This window comes from Kogia breviceps, chromosome 2 (assembly GCF_026419965.1).
Source record: "Kogia breviceps isolate mKogBre1 chromosome 2, mKogBre1 haplotype 1, whole genome shotgun sequence".
Taxonomy (NCBI): Eukaryota; Metazoa; Chordata; class Mammalia; order Artiodactyla; family Physeteridae; genus Kogia; species Kogia breviceps.
This window is the reverse complement of record NC_081311.1, coordinates 131401157-131420651: the sequence shown is the minus strand read 5'-3', so window position 1 is coordinate 131420651 and position 19495 is coordinate 131401157. Positions and strand designations below refer to the sequence as shown.

The following is a 19495-nucleotide window of genomic DNA, read 5'->3' as shown; positions in this document are numbered from 1 at the left end:
TTTTTCATGACACAGAGAATTATATTCAGTATGATAAACCATAATGGAAAAGAATGTATATATATTATAACTGAGTCACTTTGCTGTACAGCAGAAATTAACACAATGCTGTAAATTAACTATACTTCAGTAAAAAAAAATAAAATCAATTAGTTTTTGAGAAGGCTAATAAAATAAAAGCATATTGAAAACAGAAAATTGTACCATTATCTTAGCCATTTCTGCATACTACCTTCTAGGTTTTGTCTTGTGTATACATGCATACTTTGACAAAATTGTAAGCAACCAATATGGAATTTTTTCATTTTGGAAAAACCTTAATGATACCCATACCAATCAAACTCCTTCAGGAAAGGATTTCACTTGTATTACCTAAAAATGTATTTAATTATAACTAATTAGCTCAGATCAACATATATGCCAATGGAAAAGATTTTAATTTCAATTGGCCAGTATTTTTCTAAATTAGGACTAATTTTTGCAACACATATATAGCCAACTCTTAAATATTCAATAAATCCAATTTATCCATTCTTTTAAAATATATTTCTTCTCTTTAATCCTTTATATGTTTAGTGCTCATTAGCACTTTGGCTCTAGATATATAAAGGAAGATGGGAAAACTGAAATATAAAACTGCTAATTTTTATTATAGTATAAGAAGATTGAGTTGATGAGCTATTCAAAGAGTTAAATACGTAGCTGTCAAATAAATCTTTCCCCTGTTAGTAAAGATAATTAAGAGAACTCACTGAATTTAGATTTATTTCCTACTTGGAGCTTTGTATTTTTCCCTCTTATGGTCTGTCCACAAATAAGGTTATAATTGATGCAACATTATTAATTTTTTGGAAATAAGCTACCTTTGACATGATTTCTGTTACTTAATTTCAGCCCAGCTGTTCAGATATATATATATATATATATATATATATATATATATATATATATATATATATATATATTTGAGACATAAAGACATCTTACAAAATTAAAACAAACATAATTTTAAAAAGAAATCTGTTTGAAGTTTCTCTTTGAACACTAATTGACAAACTCTAAAACTTTCATGACAAATTATCCAAATTCAAAATAAACTAAATTATTAATATATCTTAGAGACTTTCACATTATCCCCTTTGTTCTAATCAAGACTGCTACTTTCAAAAATACTTTCTATGTACGTGAACTGGAGATATTTTATTATTTTCAGAGAAATGTTATAATTGGAATAAATATAAGAATTTTGACTAAAAATTGATGATAAATCATGACCTTTAGAAGTCTTTGAAACAGGAAAATGGCCTGCAAATATTATTTACTTAAGCACTAAATTTATGTCAGCATTTTATAGTAGTTCAATGATTTAAAAATGTACTATAATAGGCTCAATCACAAAATTGTATTCTAAGAGTCAGAATCACTGTTTCTGAATTTTGTCTTTTGCAAAATAAACCTGAACATGTTCCAGTGGCACAGTTTCTTGTGTTCACTAGCAGTTTTAGATAAATGGATATTGGAGTGGGGGTGAAGAGAGTTGAATGATTCAAATAAAAAAACCAATAACGATTCTAAAATAAAGATATATGAACTGGGAGATACTATAGGGAATTTTTCATTCTAAAATTTTTATTTATAGGTAACTGTCAAACTGGATTTCTCAGATTTGATGTTAAATAAAAACAAGTTAAGATAGTCTTAGTTATGGGATAAGTAACTGAATAACCTTGACACACAAAGTTAAAACCTCCTACCTGATTTAGAAGGAAATAAATAAATAAATATAGCACTCTTGACTTAATTGTCTTGTGGTTGTTAAGTGTCCTCATTTGTTAGGAGATATTATTTCACTCAAGAGCTGTTTCATCTCACTAAAACCCAACTCATCTCATTACAAAATTCATTTTTCAACATAAAATTCCAATGATTCAGAAAAGCATGGAGAATAATACAATATACATCTATATCTCGACCACCCTGATTTAAAAAGTATTAAGATTCTGCCATATTTGCTTCAGAACTTTTCTTTAAAAACAGAAAAGTTACAGATATACCTGAAGCTCTCTTTATTCCTTTCCCAGAATCAGTTTCTTTTCTCCCCACTTTCATTTTTCTAAAGAATACCCTTCCTGCATGTTTTTATACTTCTACTACACTTATATTTTTATAAATGATGTCATAATGTTTTATATTTTAAAAAATCTAAAGAAATTATTCCCATTTTTTCATTTTGTAATTTCCAGTTTTTACTCAACATCACTTTTGAAATCTAGGTATATTAATATATAAATATTTAGTTTAATTTTTCTAAAATGTTTAATTGTAAAAATGTACCATTCTGCTACTGATGGATGTTTAGGTTGTTTCTAACCAATGTGCCATGAATATCTTTGTACACATCTCTCTACAGATACACAATATTCCTTTTTATATTGCTTCAATGAAGACTTCTGCTTAAGCTAGTTAGGTGGATTTTGTTTTTTAATTAAGCACAGGCAAATGAAAAAACTAGAATGCTATTTTCTAGCCCAGAATCATCTGTGTCTTACTATCTTATTTCTTTCTATGTAAAATCTTTTATTTCTTTGGTAAACACCTGTGAGATAGAAAAGAGAATACTAGGAAATAGGAAATTTAAGTCTTTATTTCACTTGGAAATAGTGCTTCAAATATAGTTAGGAACATGTTAGTTACTTGTTTGTATATAAAGAACTTCTGTTTAGAATTCCAGTGGTGGATCCATTTCAGGAAAATAAAATGGGGAAGATGTGTTATGTACCACCATTTAAATTTTGATTCTTGCAATAGCAGTGTTAGGGTTGAAAAGAATCTTATCCACTTTCTCCACCATTCCTGCCCATCCCAAATGTGATAGAATACTGACTAAATAATTCAAGAAGCCCGATTTCTCATTTATTTCCTTTAGGGAATAAACAGGCAGCGCAGTCTACCTTTGATTCTTTTTCTTTTGGTATTCGTGATTTTATTTTATCATGTGGCTGATCAAGAGTCAAATTATTCTTCCTTGCTTCACTGTCTTCAAGCAGGGGAACACAGCCATAACTGTTATCTGTAAGACAAAAACCTCTTAGACATAAGTGGGAAATCCTTGTTTTTGGTACTACCTGGAAAAGTAAAAAGAATACAAACCCAAACCCCTAATTTTAAAGAGTAGAGATTTTAAACTATGAATTTTAAAGATTCTTTAGATAATAGTTACTTTGACAATTTAGATTTGCCCATTTAGATTCTGGCATATTTGATTCATATTTTTTTACTTTCATTCCCACTAAACACAGAAAACCCCTACTCTTCCAATATCAGTAGTATATAAAATACGTAGAATTTAGAAAACTAGAAGTATGTTCTTTGTATCTTATCATCAGCAATGTAATTAAACTTTTATTTAAGTCATATTTTCAGGTATGCATTTCTTATTTATGATAATTATTTGCATAATACTCTATGCTTATTATTAAAAAATGAGAAAATGCAGATGTGCTGAAAAGTATAAAAAAAAAGCTTCCCACAGTTTTTATTATCTACGAATTATTATTGTTAACATTTTGGTTTATATTTTATCAGAATTTTTCTTTTCCAATACATATAAATTCACAAAAGAATCTTCTTTTTTTGCATAGATAAAATTACATTTATTTTTTATCTTGCTTTGCTCAGTTTGCTATATATCATGAATATGTCTCATGTTTGTAACTGAACCCCTATTATCACTTTTCTTGGCTACACAGCTGTTCACTAGACAAATGACTGTAATTTAACTGTTGAACATTTATTTCTAGTTTTCCATTATTAGAAATTATACTGTGATGAGCATCCTTGCATATATACCTTGAATACTTAAAGAAATATTTTCTTATGATATATTCTTAGGACTTGAATTTTTGGTTTAAAAGGCACAGACATTTTAAAAGCTTTTGCTATTTATTGACAAATTGTCTTCTAGGAAGTTTTATCAACTTAAGAGTTCCACCAGATAATATATGTGAATGTCCATTTTCCCATTTCCTGAAACTGTTCATTTCTTAAATAAACGTAACTGTACCACAGTTATTAAAATATCAGAACTACTGAGAAACAATGGAGAAATAAAGTAGAAAAACTTAACTTCCACCTGTCTTTTCTCCCAGAGGTTTAAGAAATAAATAAAAATTTTACATGAACATACCTCGACTCGAATTCACAAGAAGTAACTGTGATTTTAGCTTGTCAATAATAGTTTGTTGAAGTGACAGCTGTTCCTGTTGCTCACGTATTCTCTGCTCATAGTTCTCAGTCTGCTGACATAAAAACCAGTTAGCCTGATATTTACTGACAGACATGTACATCATTTACTGTCCCTTAATAATTACATATAGATATGAGTTGCCCATATTGCCATTTCCCAGGTACTGGAGCATTTATTTATGAGCTAAAAATAGGATCCAATAATGCATTTATAATCATTACAAACATAAGTGATTTAAAACGCTTTTAACCCTGTAAAATTTTAAAAATCTTAATTAAAGAAATTTCAGTTAAGAGTTCAATGTATAGTTTCTTGGATAAAAACTATAATTTAGACTTTAATCCTTAATAATAACAAGAAAAGCATGAATGACAAAATGGATATTATATTAAAGTTATTCTATAAAAATACCCACTAACTTTAAAAAGTGAAGATTTCATGTCTTTTAAATAAACACACTTTTGAATTTACTTTTAGAGTACAAAAACACAAAGGAAGTAGCTCTAGCTAAAACACTATGAAAATCAAAGGGACATGTACAAATTATAAAATTACATTGATCAGAAACTTCTAAGATTAAGTTTTAAGAAGTCAAGAGAACACATGGTTAACCTCTAGTGGATATCTTAAATACTACAATTTCCCTTACTTTAAAAAAATTTTTTTTTATTTTTCGGTACGCGGGCCTCTCACTGTTGTGGCCTCTCCCGTTGTGGAGCACAGGCTCCGGACGCGCAAGCTCAGCGGCCATGGCTCACGGGCCCAGCCGCTCGGCGGCATGTGAGATCTTCCCGGACCGAGGCACGAACCCGTGCCCCCTGCATCGGCAGGCGGACTCTCAACCACTGCGCCACCAGGGAAGCCCTCCCTTATATTTTTAATCCATTCACCTTACTATTTCATTGCAGTGGCTGTGAGAATTAAGCAATGAAAGAAGACACGAGTTTGCATTAGAGAATACGAATGTTGCAAACCCGAAATTTGAAAACGTTCCATTACAATTATCAAGTTAGTACAAAGTCTGAAAAATATATGAATAATAGAGAATTCTTTAACAATTTCCATCACTAGAAGGACATATAAATGACTAAATTGTAAATTCCTTGCAATATGAAATGGGGTTCTAATAATCTTGGACTGTCCTTCAATAGATACTAAATATTTGATTTTGAATTGATACTTAATCAAAGTTCAAAATTAATGAAGCTCTATTATTTTCAGAGATCTATAAACCTAAAGTTCTTTATAAATTACACAGCTGTTCCTAGATTCCCAAAGTAAATTAGCTTAAGAAATGAAAGCAAAATACCACATTTTCCCAAATAAAAGGTGAAATTTTATAAGTATTACACTTCAAACATGAGTAACTGACAAAGCTGGTAAATAACCCAAGTGGTGTGCTGTCTTTGCATGTTGCTTCTGGGTAGTATCATATAACTTGATACTCCCATAGAACTCTGCAAAGTAACTTACACATAGGAGGAATTCAACACATGCTTATTGAAAAAATAAAATAAAGAATCCAATTAAAAGAAAATCTGAGTAAATTTTATTATTATGAATAAAAGAATGAGTCTTTTGAATCTGTCTGAACCATATGTCCTATGACTAGGAGTCTGAGAACAGAACCTTGGATACCAAATTCCAGTCGAGGGCCAGGTTTCCCCCAATAAGACTTCTTATTCCTACATAAACTTACATCCAAGCCCCTAGAAAGAGTGGGTAGGTTGACTCTAAGAAGGGTTTAGACCTCTAATGCAAATTCTGTAATACTTTAAATTTACCTGGCTACACAGAGCCACTGGGGCTGAGGAATCAGCAAACACGCTGATATTACAGTCTGTACTATCTACTTCTGTGTATTTAGAACTTTCTCTGAAGAACTCAAAGCTTTTCATAAATATCAACAAAAATTACGCATTCTTTCACTATTCTTTGAGAGCTATATATATTCTACTATCTAGCATTAAGTAACCAGTACAACTTAGTAAGTTAGAGATGGGCCCAGAATAAATGTATAAGTTATTCAAGCCTCAGTCCATTCTCCATGTACTATATATTTTTCCCCAACCTTAATGAAAAAAACAAATGACCTGTATTTTCTTTTGGAACCAACTCAGAAAGCCTCTGCCAGGTAATTTTCATCTTCTAGTTTCTGGCTTAAAAACATACTTTAGCACATCTGCATATAGCATATTACAATAAATGAATAATGCTGAAAATGTTTTCATTAGCTGGAAAAAAATCTATAGATCAACAATAATTTCAAGTTGAAGTTTTGAACTATTCCTTAAACAACTTAACAAAGTACTTTATAAACTTAAGCAAATTCTGTAATAATTTAAAAACCAATACTCTGGAAGTATAGCAGGGGAAATAGAACAGCAATGGCCCATGTTCTTTTACTGTTCTTTCCACATACTTACATTATATCAATTACAGTAGTCTAGCCTAAATGTTTATATGTATGATTTCCCTTTAGACTATGACCTTCTCAAGGGCAGAGACTACTTTCTCCTGAGTACCCCATCTCCAGAGTACAGCAGAGTACCTGGCACACACTGAGACGCTCAATAAATATTAGTCAAATAAATAAACTAATTAAGTTTTATAAGGAAATATAAGAGAAATAGATATGCCTTCAGAAGTAACCTGAAGGAATGGAGATAAGGTTTTGCTTACATTTCTATAAGGAAAATAGGAAAAATAGAGACAGTAAGTCAGTAGGTAAATAAGACAAAAGGAAATTAAGTTTCAGAAGATGGATGCAAAAAAAATAGGCCATGTCTTTTTCTCTTTTTGGAAAAAAAGGGAAACTTATACTATCAGAAAAAAACGTACTAATTCGAGAAGAGAAAAGACATATTTAGAAAATAGTATAAAGCTTCTGACCACAAGGCTATGAGAGGGGAAATCCAGAAGAGGATACTGTATCAAACTGTGAGATAACCAGCAGAATTCAGTTTACTAAGTTTGGAAACTAACAGGAACAAGAAGTTTGGTTTTTTTTTTCTTTTTAGTAAATGCTTTTGTTCACTGAACAGATGTTAACAAACTTACTGTCTGAAAAGTCCTTTTAAAAGGTCAGATAATTGTTGCACTGTCACAGTATTTTTTTTAAAAAACCAGTACAATTACAAAGCAAGTACATTCCAGCACTACCAAAGACCCCACAAAACAGAAAAATCACTAACAACCACATTGAAAATGTACAACAGCAATGTCTTGTCAACACTTCTGTACAGAGCACAGACATGACAGCTAAAACAGACAGAAGAGAAGATGCTTTTGACAGCCAGTGTGTGTGAATGATTCTTTGAGTCAGATGGCAGCAACAAGTTACCAACTAGGAGATCTGCATGACAACTAACCATCCATCTGTATCAAACACCATCTGGCCGAGATGACTCTGGCTTCTGTGTATTTGACACTCCTTCCAGTCCCAAAGACTAGCAAAACAAATGGTCTATCAGCATCTAAAGAGGTAAACAGGTACTTAGGTACTTGGTGCCAGAATGTACTTTGTATTCTTTCTCAGTGTTCAAAAGCAAAACTTAAAACAATGGTGATTAAATATAGTACACATCTTGAATTTACTAAAAATGGTTGTCCATACATACTCTCGACTATCATAAATAAAGCAAAAAGCTTATCTTAAGAAATGTCCCTTTATCCAGGCAAAATTTCAATCCATCTTCAAAACTAAGGCAGCATATTCTCTATAATTTTGGACATACAGCTGCTCAAGTTTTCATGGGTTTCATAAATATTAATAGAGTTCTATAAATTGAATTTTTTCTACTGCTGATACTGAAAATTCTCATTTTTCATATTTTCCAAAGCATGTATTTCCTAAATGGGAAAAAAAGTTCAAGTGTCCTTAAGTCATCCATAATTCTCTAAATAGGTCAAACATTATCTCTTCTCATCCTCAAGAACTAATCCCAATATTCTGAGAAATACCATTCTTTTCCTCTAAGTATAAAAAGAACAAAAAGTTTAGTAAATATTGAATGGATTAAAAGAAAAAGCCTTGGTTTAAAAACCTTTCAAACTGTTCCAAGATTAACAAAGAGAAGAAAAGCTTTATTGAAGGATTTGCTTGGCTACCACAAAAGCTCTCAATAGGGAGCTCCACTGTTCATGAAGGAAGATAATTAAATGTTAATTATTCCAATACATAACACTTCAGATACAAACTAATTGTCTTATCTTGAAACTATGGTAAACTAAAAACCAACTTCAATTTTAGGTTAAAAAAAAAGAGACCCTATAGGATTAGCAACTCGGAGATCTGGTTTACACAGCTCATTGCTAAACCATTCTCCGCTATATTCTCCTATAACTAGGGAGTTAGAAACCCTGCCCTCTCCCACCTTCCTGATACCAAGACTTACCTAGAAGATCTGCAATTTGACAGATCAGATTATCAATCTGATTATCTACTATTAAGCGACAGTGCTGTCACCAATTTCTCTGCATGCCAAATGGTAAACTATTTTTATTTTACAATATTGCATTTTGGTCCTGATTAATTTATTCAGCTTCTTTGAGCCTTGGTTTCTTTCACTTTGAAATGAAAATAATATTTACTTACAGGATTGAAGGAGATTGCTTATTATGGCACATAATAAGCTCTTTGCAAACATTAGTTACTTTCCTGTAATAATGAACAACATTTCCACATATCTATTACTATAGCATGTAGTGCACATGTCCATTAACTAAAGCTCTGATTATCACTGTACATAGGCAATTTGTCACCAGACTTACCACACAACCACCCCATGCTCTAAGCCAGTTTCTCAGTCCTTCTAGTTCACTGTAATCTAGGACTCAGAAGCTTCTCTTCAAGAAATCAGTGTGGTATCTCCATTGAATCAAAAATATTCTGTCAAGCAAAAAAACAAACTCTGGTTGTTCAAAGTTTACAAAGAGACAAAATAGGCTCAGAAATGATTAAGAAACAAAATTGTCATTAAAAACTACAAAAGTAGCACGTTTGTTGAAAACAATGCAAAAAACAACAAAATGTCCACCATCACCACCATAACAAAACCCCATATATGTACAAAGTAAAAGTGACAGTCTCTTCCTTTACTTTGCTCTCCTTTCCTCCTCAGAGGTAATTACTACTGACACTTTGGCATTTGTCCTTTCAAAACTTCTGTGTACATGTGTATGTATCTTTTTTTAAAAATGTGAACTGTTCTGCAACCAAATTTTTCATCAACACATTATCATCATATGATCATTTCACTGACTATTTACTATGCTCCAGAAATTAGATTTATTTTCTCTATCTCACTTAATCCTTAAACTAACCTTCTGAGATTATTTCCCACATGTTATAGATGAGAAAACTGAGGCACAAAGAGTTACAAAATAACCTGCTCAAGGTTTCTCAGTAAGTAGTAAAGCTGGGATTTGAATACAGGTTTGCCTAACCACAATGCCCAAGGCCCTGAATAAGCACCATGGCTAGACTCATGTGAGTCTATCTAGCTCTACCAAGGTTCTCTTTTTGCTATATATTCTCCCTTCAGGCAATCTCATTCCCAGTGATTGGTTATTTCCCAGACTTTCAAATTCTCCTTCTAGCAGAATCCTCCTTTGAACTCTGTATCTATGTGGTCAAGTGCTGAAAAAGCATTTCAAATTTTACTTACTCAAATCTGATGATCTCCTCCCTCCAACTAACAAACCCCTCAAACCCACCAAATCGGTCCTTTTCTAGTATTCCTTTTCTCAATACATGGCATCGCTATTTATCCAGAAAGCTACAACCATCCTTGACATTTACTTGTTCTATTGCCAATCCACCACCAAGTGTCAATTTTAATCTTAAATACTCTCAAATCTATCCACTTGTTCATTTCCAATGAAGACATAACAGTTCAAGCATCAAACATTAATGAACTACTGCAACAGCCTAACTGCTCTTCTTAAATCTTTGCAAAATGTAAATCTAATCATAAGACCCACTCTTTCCTCCTCCCACCCCTCCCCCCAAAAACCCTTAAATGGCTCCCTACTGATTATAGAATAAAGAACCAAAAATCTTCAATATGGCCTCTAAAGCTCTACAAAGTCTTGCCCTTGACTCTTCTCATTGCATTATTTCCCTTATACTTTCAGTTCTTTAGGCCAATGGGTCTTGTACCTGGAAAGCCCCCCAACCTTGCCCTTCCACAATCACTTCATAAAAATTGTCTTCTCTAAATTAGGTCAAATCTCTAACAGATATTTTAAAAGCAGTTTACTTTTCTTCCTAATACATAATCAGAGTTTGAAACTTTACATTTACAGGACTGTTTGACTAGTCTCTGCTTAAGTAGTCTGTGCCACCATTTCATGAAGTAGGAAGCATCTCTACTGCTCATTGTAGACCCAGTAACTTAGAGCAGTTCCTGATACAATACAGCGAGTAGGTGCTCAAAATAATCTTTGAATGGGTATCATAATTTAAATATTCCTATAATCTTTGAATGGGTATCATAATTTAAATATTCCTAATTATTAATGAATCTTCTTGAATATATATCCTAGCATACCTGCCTAAAAGTTCTGACAGGACATATTTCTGAAAATTAAGACCTGGAACAAAGGATACAAACATTTTAAATTCTAATAGGTGGAAAACAAGTTTATGGCAAAGTACTCACAACATACAACAGAAGAAATAAGCCTTCGATCAGAAACAGCCAGAAGCACCTTTATTCTAATACCAGTAGCTTCAGTAGAAAAAAAAAAAAGAGTGAACTACTTTATTCCTACCGACACTTTACACCAAGATAAATGTTTTGAGAAGGAAAGAAAGGAAAAAAGGAAGAGTAGTAAACAATAATGAGGCCATTCACATCTTAAGTGAACGAAAAGGCATTTTAAAATAAAGTAGTACGTAAAATAAAGGCATGTTACACCTTTATGCATTCCTTTAAAACATGTTTTACAAGCTTTTATAGGTAACATAAGCCTTGAGAGTTTACATTTCACATGGGTCAAGACTAGCTCTAGAATAAAGCAATCTGACAACACAATCCTATGGCTTTACATTTATTGTCAGGAAAACATTTAGATCTGTAATTTATGATAAAAAGCATAAATTTAGTCTTATTTGAGGTTTTTACCTTATACCCACTGGTTAGTCAATAAGGCTCTTTGCTTAGCACACAGGGTGATTTGAAATATTTTATATCCTTCACCTTACTTATCAGTACAAAGAAAAAGCAGTTTATAGCACAGCATCTGAACTATTTTAGAATTAAGAAAATTTCCTCCTTTCTATACAAGTTATTGTAGATTTTTCTCTTTTAATCAAGAACTGGGCAAGAAGAGACAAATACTTCTTTCCTCAAGAAGCAGATATTTTCTGATTACATAATACAAAGGGTCTGGGGACAAGCAGATCAAATGCAGGAAGTTTTCTGTAACTTAATCATTTATGAATATGGTAATCTGACTTTTAAATTGGCAATCAGTTTTTAAATTTTCAGATGTTTTTATTACTTTATTATTGATTCTTCTCTTGGTCAAAGAAACAATAGAGGGTACTTAAGTCTTTAAAAAATATATTTGGTTTCTCCCACAGGACAGTGGCAGAAATAAGTGACAAGCAACTTGGTATAATAAAACTGATTTAATATTTAATTCCACACTGTGGAATCTTGTGATATTTGAAACTCCCTAGGCAACTTAACTAGTCAGTCACAAGATGTGGCCAAGACTGCTCATTATTACCACATACGCATTCTCATTCTTTCTTTTAGTAATATAGACTTTTAAGTGGACACATGATCATCCAGCTAGAAAATATATTTACTGGCCTTCCCCACTACTAGGTGTGACCATGTAACTAAGTTCTGGCTAACAGGGTCTGAACAGAAGTGACCTGTCCAAATTCTGGACTACATCATTATAAGGAAGTTGTTTGCTCTTCCCCACTTCTCTCTCTTCTTACGGGCAGGGAAATGATAACAAGTAGAGCAGCCACTGTGATTCCAGAGAGGGAAACTGTAATTTAGGGGTGAATGAGCTGCCTGACTAGCCCTGGCTACTCACTTCTGGACTGTTACATGAGAGAGAAATAAACTTCTATCTTATTTAAGCATGGTATTTCCTGATCTCTTTGTAACAACAGCTTATTCTATCTGCACAAAACTCAGGGGCCAAGCCAACTCTACCACTGCCCTATATAATAATCTCTTATCTTATTCTTTAAGCACATTAAAAGTTGTTTATGTCAGGGGCTACTGTGATTAAAATATTCCTCTACTTTGCAACAGTCGGAAGACCTTTTAGTCTGGGTATATCTAAGTGCTTATACAAAGCAAGAAACAGAATAAGCCATATTAGACTGTGAATCCTTTAAAAGGTACATTTTATGTTTTATGTATCTTTGAATACCTAGCATTTATTATGTTCCTGGAACATCATAAATCATTTGTAGGATGAATAAAAGAAATATGAATGGCAAACTTTATACTCTAGCCTCTCTTAGTAAGAGGTGTATAAATCACAAAGTAAGGATTTATCCAAGGATAGGGAAGATTATATTTGGTTATTTATAGCAATGGGAAGAAAACAGTTTGAAAACCTGGAATGGGCTGTGATTTAACTAGGTTAGTATAATGAATATGGACTTTTTAGTCAGATAAACTGTTTCAGTATAGATTCTGCCACTTATGTTAAAAAATTAACTTATTTCTGAGAGTCTCAGTTTCTTCATTTGAAAATGGGGCTAACAATGCCAACTTTATAGGGCTGGGAGTATTTACATATAAAGTATGTGTGACTCTTGTAAAATATACTCATTCATAAAACGTTAATTCTCCTTTCTGCTTTCTGAAGTAATATGAATTTAAGGATTGAAGGAGGAAAAGGATACAATTGGTTCAGTATTTTCTGGGATTACCTGACATTTTAATATGGTCTAGAAAAAAGGCTATACTGTAAGGAAGAGCTAAAAATAGTCATGTTTTTTTAAGACTAGAGGTCCTAAGACAAACAATTTAATGTCATGGTGGTAGGAGTGCCTAGATGTAACAATGGAAAATTTGGTATAGAGAAGAACACCTCTTAGGGGCCAGGGAAAGTAAATATACTTGATGATCAATAGTAGGATCTTAGTAGCAGTATGAAGGATCATCCTTTGCAATTTAAGTGAGGTAATTTAGGATAAATAAAAGGCAGCATTATTCCACACAGTACCTTATAAAACTCATCACTCTATTAATATGGTATAAGTGGGGAAAAAATAGTGGATATATAAGTTCAGGTCTGACATTCAGTTTATTGTGCCTTCCAAGTGACAATGAGATATATGGGTCTAAAGCTCAGAGGGTAAATCTGGAGTAGGGAGATAAATTTAGTCACTGTCATAGGGATTTGAAGCCACAGGAGAAGATGAAATAGCTCATACATGAATATAAAGTAAGATGCAAAGAAGGCCTTGAATAAGTCTAATGTTTAGTGACCTGGTAGTAGAGAATAAACCTACAGAGAAGAATGAGGAAATGCAACCCAAAAAGGAACGAGAAAAATCAAATATGGTGTCTGAAATGTTAAAGAAAAATAGTGCTTTAAGTAAGATGTAGTACAAGAGATATGATCAGTTATTAGATGGAATGAGGTAGTTCTGTATGTGTGAACTTGAAAGACTATGGATGATTTTAGGCAAAGAAGTCATAGACATGAAATCTGTGGTCAAGCAATTTTTTTTTTTTTTTCAAATCATAGTTCTACTACTTATTAGTAATGTGGTTGTGGGTAAGTTATTTCACCCTTTTTGTACTTCAGTTTCCTCATATGAAAGATAATTCTTCCTCATAGGAGCCATATAATGATTAAATCAGATGACTGTAAAGCACTTAGGCAAATGTAAGCCTCAATAAATCTTAGTGATGATGATGGTGATGATAAAGACATTTAAAAAAATTTAAAACCTTTTTCAAATTAGCATAACTCCATTTTTGAAAAAACATGATTCACATATTCTGGAAGGATATACATATATTACTAACAATGGTTACCTCTGGGAAGTGAGGGAGAGGACCATCACTTTATATTCTGTGTATCTTGGATTATTTGCATTTTTTTCAATAAGCATGTGCTGCTTTTGTAATTTTGGCCAATAGTATTAAAAAAAATCACTTACCTGCCTTATTTGTCTTTGTCTCCTTTATTGATTTGGAATACTCAGATGTCTTTGCTTGACAATGTTCTTAAATGGATGTAGCACACTGACTTCAAAGAGGAGCTTCTGAGTCTTAAACTGCAGTGAACTAGAAGAAATGCTGTGAGAAGAACTGACTTGGAGTATGGACAGCTAAGTGGTAAAAGGCAGGCGAGTCTGTACAAACTGATGAATGACAGGTAAACAGCAATAAAACATAGATAGTAGGAGAATCTAGGCTACACTGATTTTTGTTTTCTGGTAATAGATTTTTTGAAAGTTGTGGTAAAATATATGTAACATAAAATTTGCCATTTTAACCACTTTTAAGTGTACAGTTCTGTGGCATTAAGTACACTTACATTGTTGTGTAACCATCACCACCATCCATCTCCAGAATTTTTGCATCTTCCCCAACTGAAAATCTGTCCTTTGAAACACTAATTCCCCACTCCCTTCCCCCAGCCTCTAGGAACCACACTACTACTTTCTGTCTCTGTGAATACAACTAGTCTATCCATTGTATGTATATACCACATTTTGTTTATCTATTCATCCACTGAGGGGCACTTGGGTTGCTTCCACCTTTTGGCCACTAAGTAAGGCTGCTATGAACATGGGCATACAAATATCTCTTTGAATCCCTGTTTTCAGTTCATTTGGGTGTATACCCAGAAGTGGAATTGCTAGATTATATGGTAATCCTATGTTTTGTTTTGAAGAAACATAATTTATTTTCCATAGTGGATATACTATTTTACATTCCCATCAGCAATGTACAAGAGTTCTAATTTCCCCACATCCTCACCAATACTGATTTTGGTTTTATTTTTATTTTTTATAATAGCCATCCCAATGGGTACAGAGTGGTGTCTTACTGTGGTTTTAACTTGCATTTCCTTAATGATGTTGAGCATCTTTTCATGTGCTTTGGTCATTTGTGTAATTTCTTTGGAGAATGTCTATTCAAGTCCTTTGCCTATTTTTTAATCATGTTGTTTTTTGTTGTTGAGAGTAGGAGTTCTTTATATATTCTAAATATCAATCCTTTATCAGATAAATGATTTGCAATTATCTTCGCCCATTCCTTGAGTTGCCTTTCACTCTGTTGAGAGCATCCTTTGATGCACAAAAGTTTTAATTTTGATGAACTCCAACTTATCTAATTTTTCTTTTGTTGTCTGTGTTTTTGGTGTCATATCTAAGAAGTCATTGTCAAACCCAACGTCATGGAGCTCTCCCTCTATGATTTTTTCTAAGAGTTTTATAGTAGCTCTTGCATTTAGGTCTTTGATCAGGTTTAAGTTAATATGTATATGGTGAAAGGTAAGGGTCCAACCCAAGAACACAGACTTTCCCCCATATGCTTCTTCTTTTAATTTTTTTTCTTCTGGCTGCTCTGTGCAGCTTGCAGGATCTCAGTTCCCTGACCAGGGAATGAACTGGGCCACGGCAGTGAAAGCCTGGAATCCTAACCACTAAGCCACCAGGGAACTCCCTCTTCTTTTAATTTCTTTCAGCAACATTTTGTAGTTTTCAGTGTGTAAGTCTGTCGCCTACTTGGTTAAGTTTATTCTTAAGTATATTATTCATTCTGATACTAGTTTAAATTGAATTTTCTTAATTTCCTTTTCATTTTGTTCAATGTTAATGATTTCTGAATGTTGACTTTGTACCCTACAACTTTGCTGAATTTGTTTATTAGTTCTACTAGTTTATTTGATGGAATCTTTTGGGTTTTCTACACACAGGATCAAGTAATCTGCAAAGAAATGGAGATAATTTTTCTTCTCCCTTTCCAATTTGGATATTGTTTTTCTTGCCTAATTGCTTTGGGTAGGACTTACAGTGCTATGTTGAATAGAAGTAGTGAAAGTGGACATCCTTCTCTTGTTCCTGATCTCAGAGAAAAAGCTTTCAGTCTTTCGCCATGGAGTATTATGTTAGCTGTAGGTTTTTCATATATGGCCTTTTATTACGTTACAATACTTTCCTTCTAGTCCTAGTTTGTTGAGTGCTTTTATTTTGAAAAAGGTGTTATTTTATCAATTCTTCTGCATCAATTGAGATGATTGTGTGGTTTTTGTCCCCCTCTTCATTCTGTTAAAGTGGTGTATTACATTGACTGATTTTGATTACATTGATTGACTTGACCATCCTTGCACTGCAGGAATAAACCGCACTTGGTCAAGGTGTATAATCCTTTTAACATGCTATTGAATTTCGTTTGCTAGTATTCTGTTGAGGATTTTTGTATTAATATTCATAAGACATATCAGCCTGTAGTTTTCTTGTAGTGCCTTTGTCTGGCTTTGGGATTAGGGTTGCTGGCTTCATAGAACTGAGTAAGGAAAGTGTTCCATCTTGATCAATATTTTGGAAGAGTGTGGGAAGGACTGGTGTTAATTCTTCTTTGAATGTTTGGTAGAAATCACCAGGGAAGCCATTAAGTTCTGGGCTTTCTTTGTTGTAAACTTTTTGGTTACTGTTTCAACCTCTTTACTAGATATAGGTCTATTCAGATTTTCTATTTCTCCATGTTCCAGTCTTGGTAGGTTGTGTGTTTCTAGGAATTTGTCGATTTTATCTAGGTTATCCAATTTGTTGGTGTACAATTGTTCATAGTACTTTTGGAATTCTTTTTATTTCTGTAAAATTGGTAGTATTGTTCCCTCTTACATTTCTGATTTTAGTTATTTGAGTCTTCTTCTTTTTCTTAATCAATTTGGCTAAAGATTTGTCAATTTTGTCGATCTTTTAGAAGAAACGATTCTTGGTTTCATTGGCTTTATTAGTTTCTATTCTCGATTTTGTTTATCATTGTTCTAATCTTTACTATTTCCTTCTTTCTGGTAGCTTTGGGTTTATTTTGTTCTTTTTTTAGTTTCTTAAGGTGTAAAGTTAGGTTACTGATTTGTGATCTTTCTTCACCCTTTCAGCACTGCTTTCACCGCATCCCATAAGTTTTGGTATGTTGTGCTTTCATTTTCAATTGTCTCCAAGATATTTTCTAATTTCCCTTATGACTTTTTCTCTGACCCATTGGTTATTTAAGAGTGTGTTATTTAATTGCCACATACTGGTGAATTTCTTAGTTTTCCTTCTGCCATTGATTTCTAGTTTCATTCCACTGTGATTAGAGAAGACACTTTGTATGATTTCAATCTTTTTAAATTTATGGTGCCGGGCTTCCCTGGTGGCGCAGTGGTTGAGAATCCACCTGCCGATGCAGGGGACACGGGTTCGTGCCCTGGTCCAGGAAGATCCCACATGCTGCGGAGCTGCTGGGCCCATGAGCCATGACCGCTGAGCCTGCGTGTCCGGAGCCTGTGCTCCACAACGGGAGAGGCCACCACAGTGAGAGGCCCACGTACCACAAAAAAAAAAAAAAAAAAAAAAAAAAAAAAAAAAAAATTATGGTGCCTTTTTAATGGCTTAAAATATGGTCTTAGAGAATGTATCATGTAAACTTGAAAAACGTGAATTCTGCTACTGCTGGGTGGAATATTCTGTATATGTCTGCTATTTCCAATTGGTCCATGATGTTGTTCAAGTCTTCTATTTCCTTATTGATCATCTTTGTCTGGTTGTTCTATCCATTAATGGAAGTGTTGAAAGTGAGATGCTGAAGCCGCCTACTGTTACTGTAGAGTCATCTATTTCTTCCCTTAAATACTATAAATGTTTGCTTTGTATATTTTTGAGTTTTGATGTTCAGTGAATATATGTTTATAACTGTTATATCTTCTTGATACCGTGATCCTTTTATCACTATGTAATGTCCCTCCTTTTTTTTGTAACAATTTTTGACATAAAGTCTACTTTGTCTGATATTAGTATAGCCACACTTGCTCTCTTTTGGTTACTGTTTGCATGGAGTCTTTTCCCATCCTTTCATTTTCAATCTATGCATGTTTTAAAATCTAAAGTGAGTCTTATAGACAGCACATACTGGAATCCTGTTTTTTTATCCATTATGCTAATCTATGTCTTTTGAGTAGGATGTGACCCATTTATACTTAAAGTAATTACCCATAGGGAAGTACTTACTTTTGTCATTTTGTTCTTTAGTTTTTGTATGTCTTATAGCATTTTGTTCCTCATTTATTCTGCTACTGCCTTTCTCTGTATTTAGTTGTTTTTTTTGTAGTGACACACTTTTGATTCCCTTCTCCTTTCCTTTTGTGCATATTTTATATTTTCTTTGTGGTTATCACTGAGATTACATATAATATCCTGAAGTTATGACAATCTATCTCAAATCGACAACAACTTAACTTCAGTTGCATACAAAAACCTTATGCCGTTATAGCTCTGCCCCCCACTTTGTTACTGATGTCAAAAATTTCACCTTTATATACTGTGTACCCATTAATATAGACTTAAAATTATTTTTTATACATTTGTCTTTTAAATCCTATAGAAAATAAAAAGCAGTTACAAACCAAAATTACAATAATACTGATTTTTATATTTGTCTATGTATTTACGTTTCCCAGAGTACTTTATATTTTTACTTGGCTTCAAGTTACTCTCTAGCACTCTTTCACTTCAACTTGGACATTCCTTAGCATTTCTTGTAAGTCAGGTCTAGGGGTAATGAACTTCCACTTTTGTTTGGGAATATTTTAATTTCTCCCTCATTTCTGAAGGACATTTTTGCCAGATATAAAATTCTTGGTTAACAGTTGTTTTTCTTCAATACTTTAAATACATCATCCCACTGCCTTCTGGTCTGCAAGGTTTTTGCTGAGAAATCCACTGACAGCCTTATTGGAGCTCCCTTGTACATGATGAGTCACTTTCCTCCTGCTGCTTTCCAGATTCTACCTTTGTCTTTCAACAGTTTGATTATAATTTGTCTTGATGTAGAACTCTTGGATTTATCCTACATGAAGTGTGTTGAGCTTCCTGGATTTGTATATGCATGTTATTCCTCAAACTTGAGAAGTTTATTATTTATTCAAATAATCTATTTCTTCAAAAGAATTTCTCTTTTCTCCTTCTCCCATGATGCATATATTGCTGCACTTGATAGTGTCTCATAAGTCCCTTAGGTTCTGTTGACTTTTCTT

The 19495-nt window shown here is 33.1% G+C and overlaps 1 protein-coding gene across 6 annotated transcripts in view; it reads right to left on the bottom strand.

Moving 5' to 3' along the window:
* TANK (TRAF family member associated NFKB activator) overlaps positions 1-19495 on the bottom strand; it is a 91413-nt gene that overhangs the window by 30634 nt on the left and 41284 nt on the right. For 3 of the 6 annotated variants that reach the window (XM_059053789.2, XM_067026168.1, XM_059053784.2), the window contains 2 exons: positions 4187-4298; positions 2952-3070 (listed from right to left, as the gene is read on the bottom strand). In XM_059053789.2, coding sequence (XP_058909772.1) covers positions 2952-3070; positions 4187-4298 — 231 coding nt within the window. Of the gene's footprint in view, positions 1-2891; positions 3071-4186; positions 4299-19495 lie in introns of those variants that run through there. The other 3 variants (XM_067026167.1, XM_059053785.2, XM_067026169.1) reach the window with 2 other exon arrangements.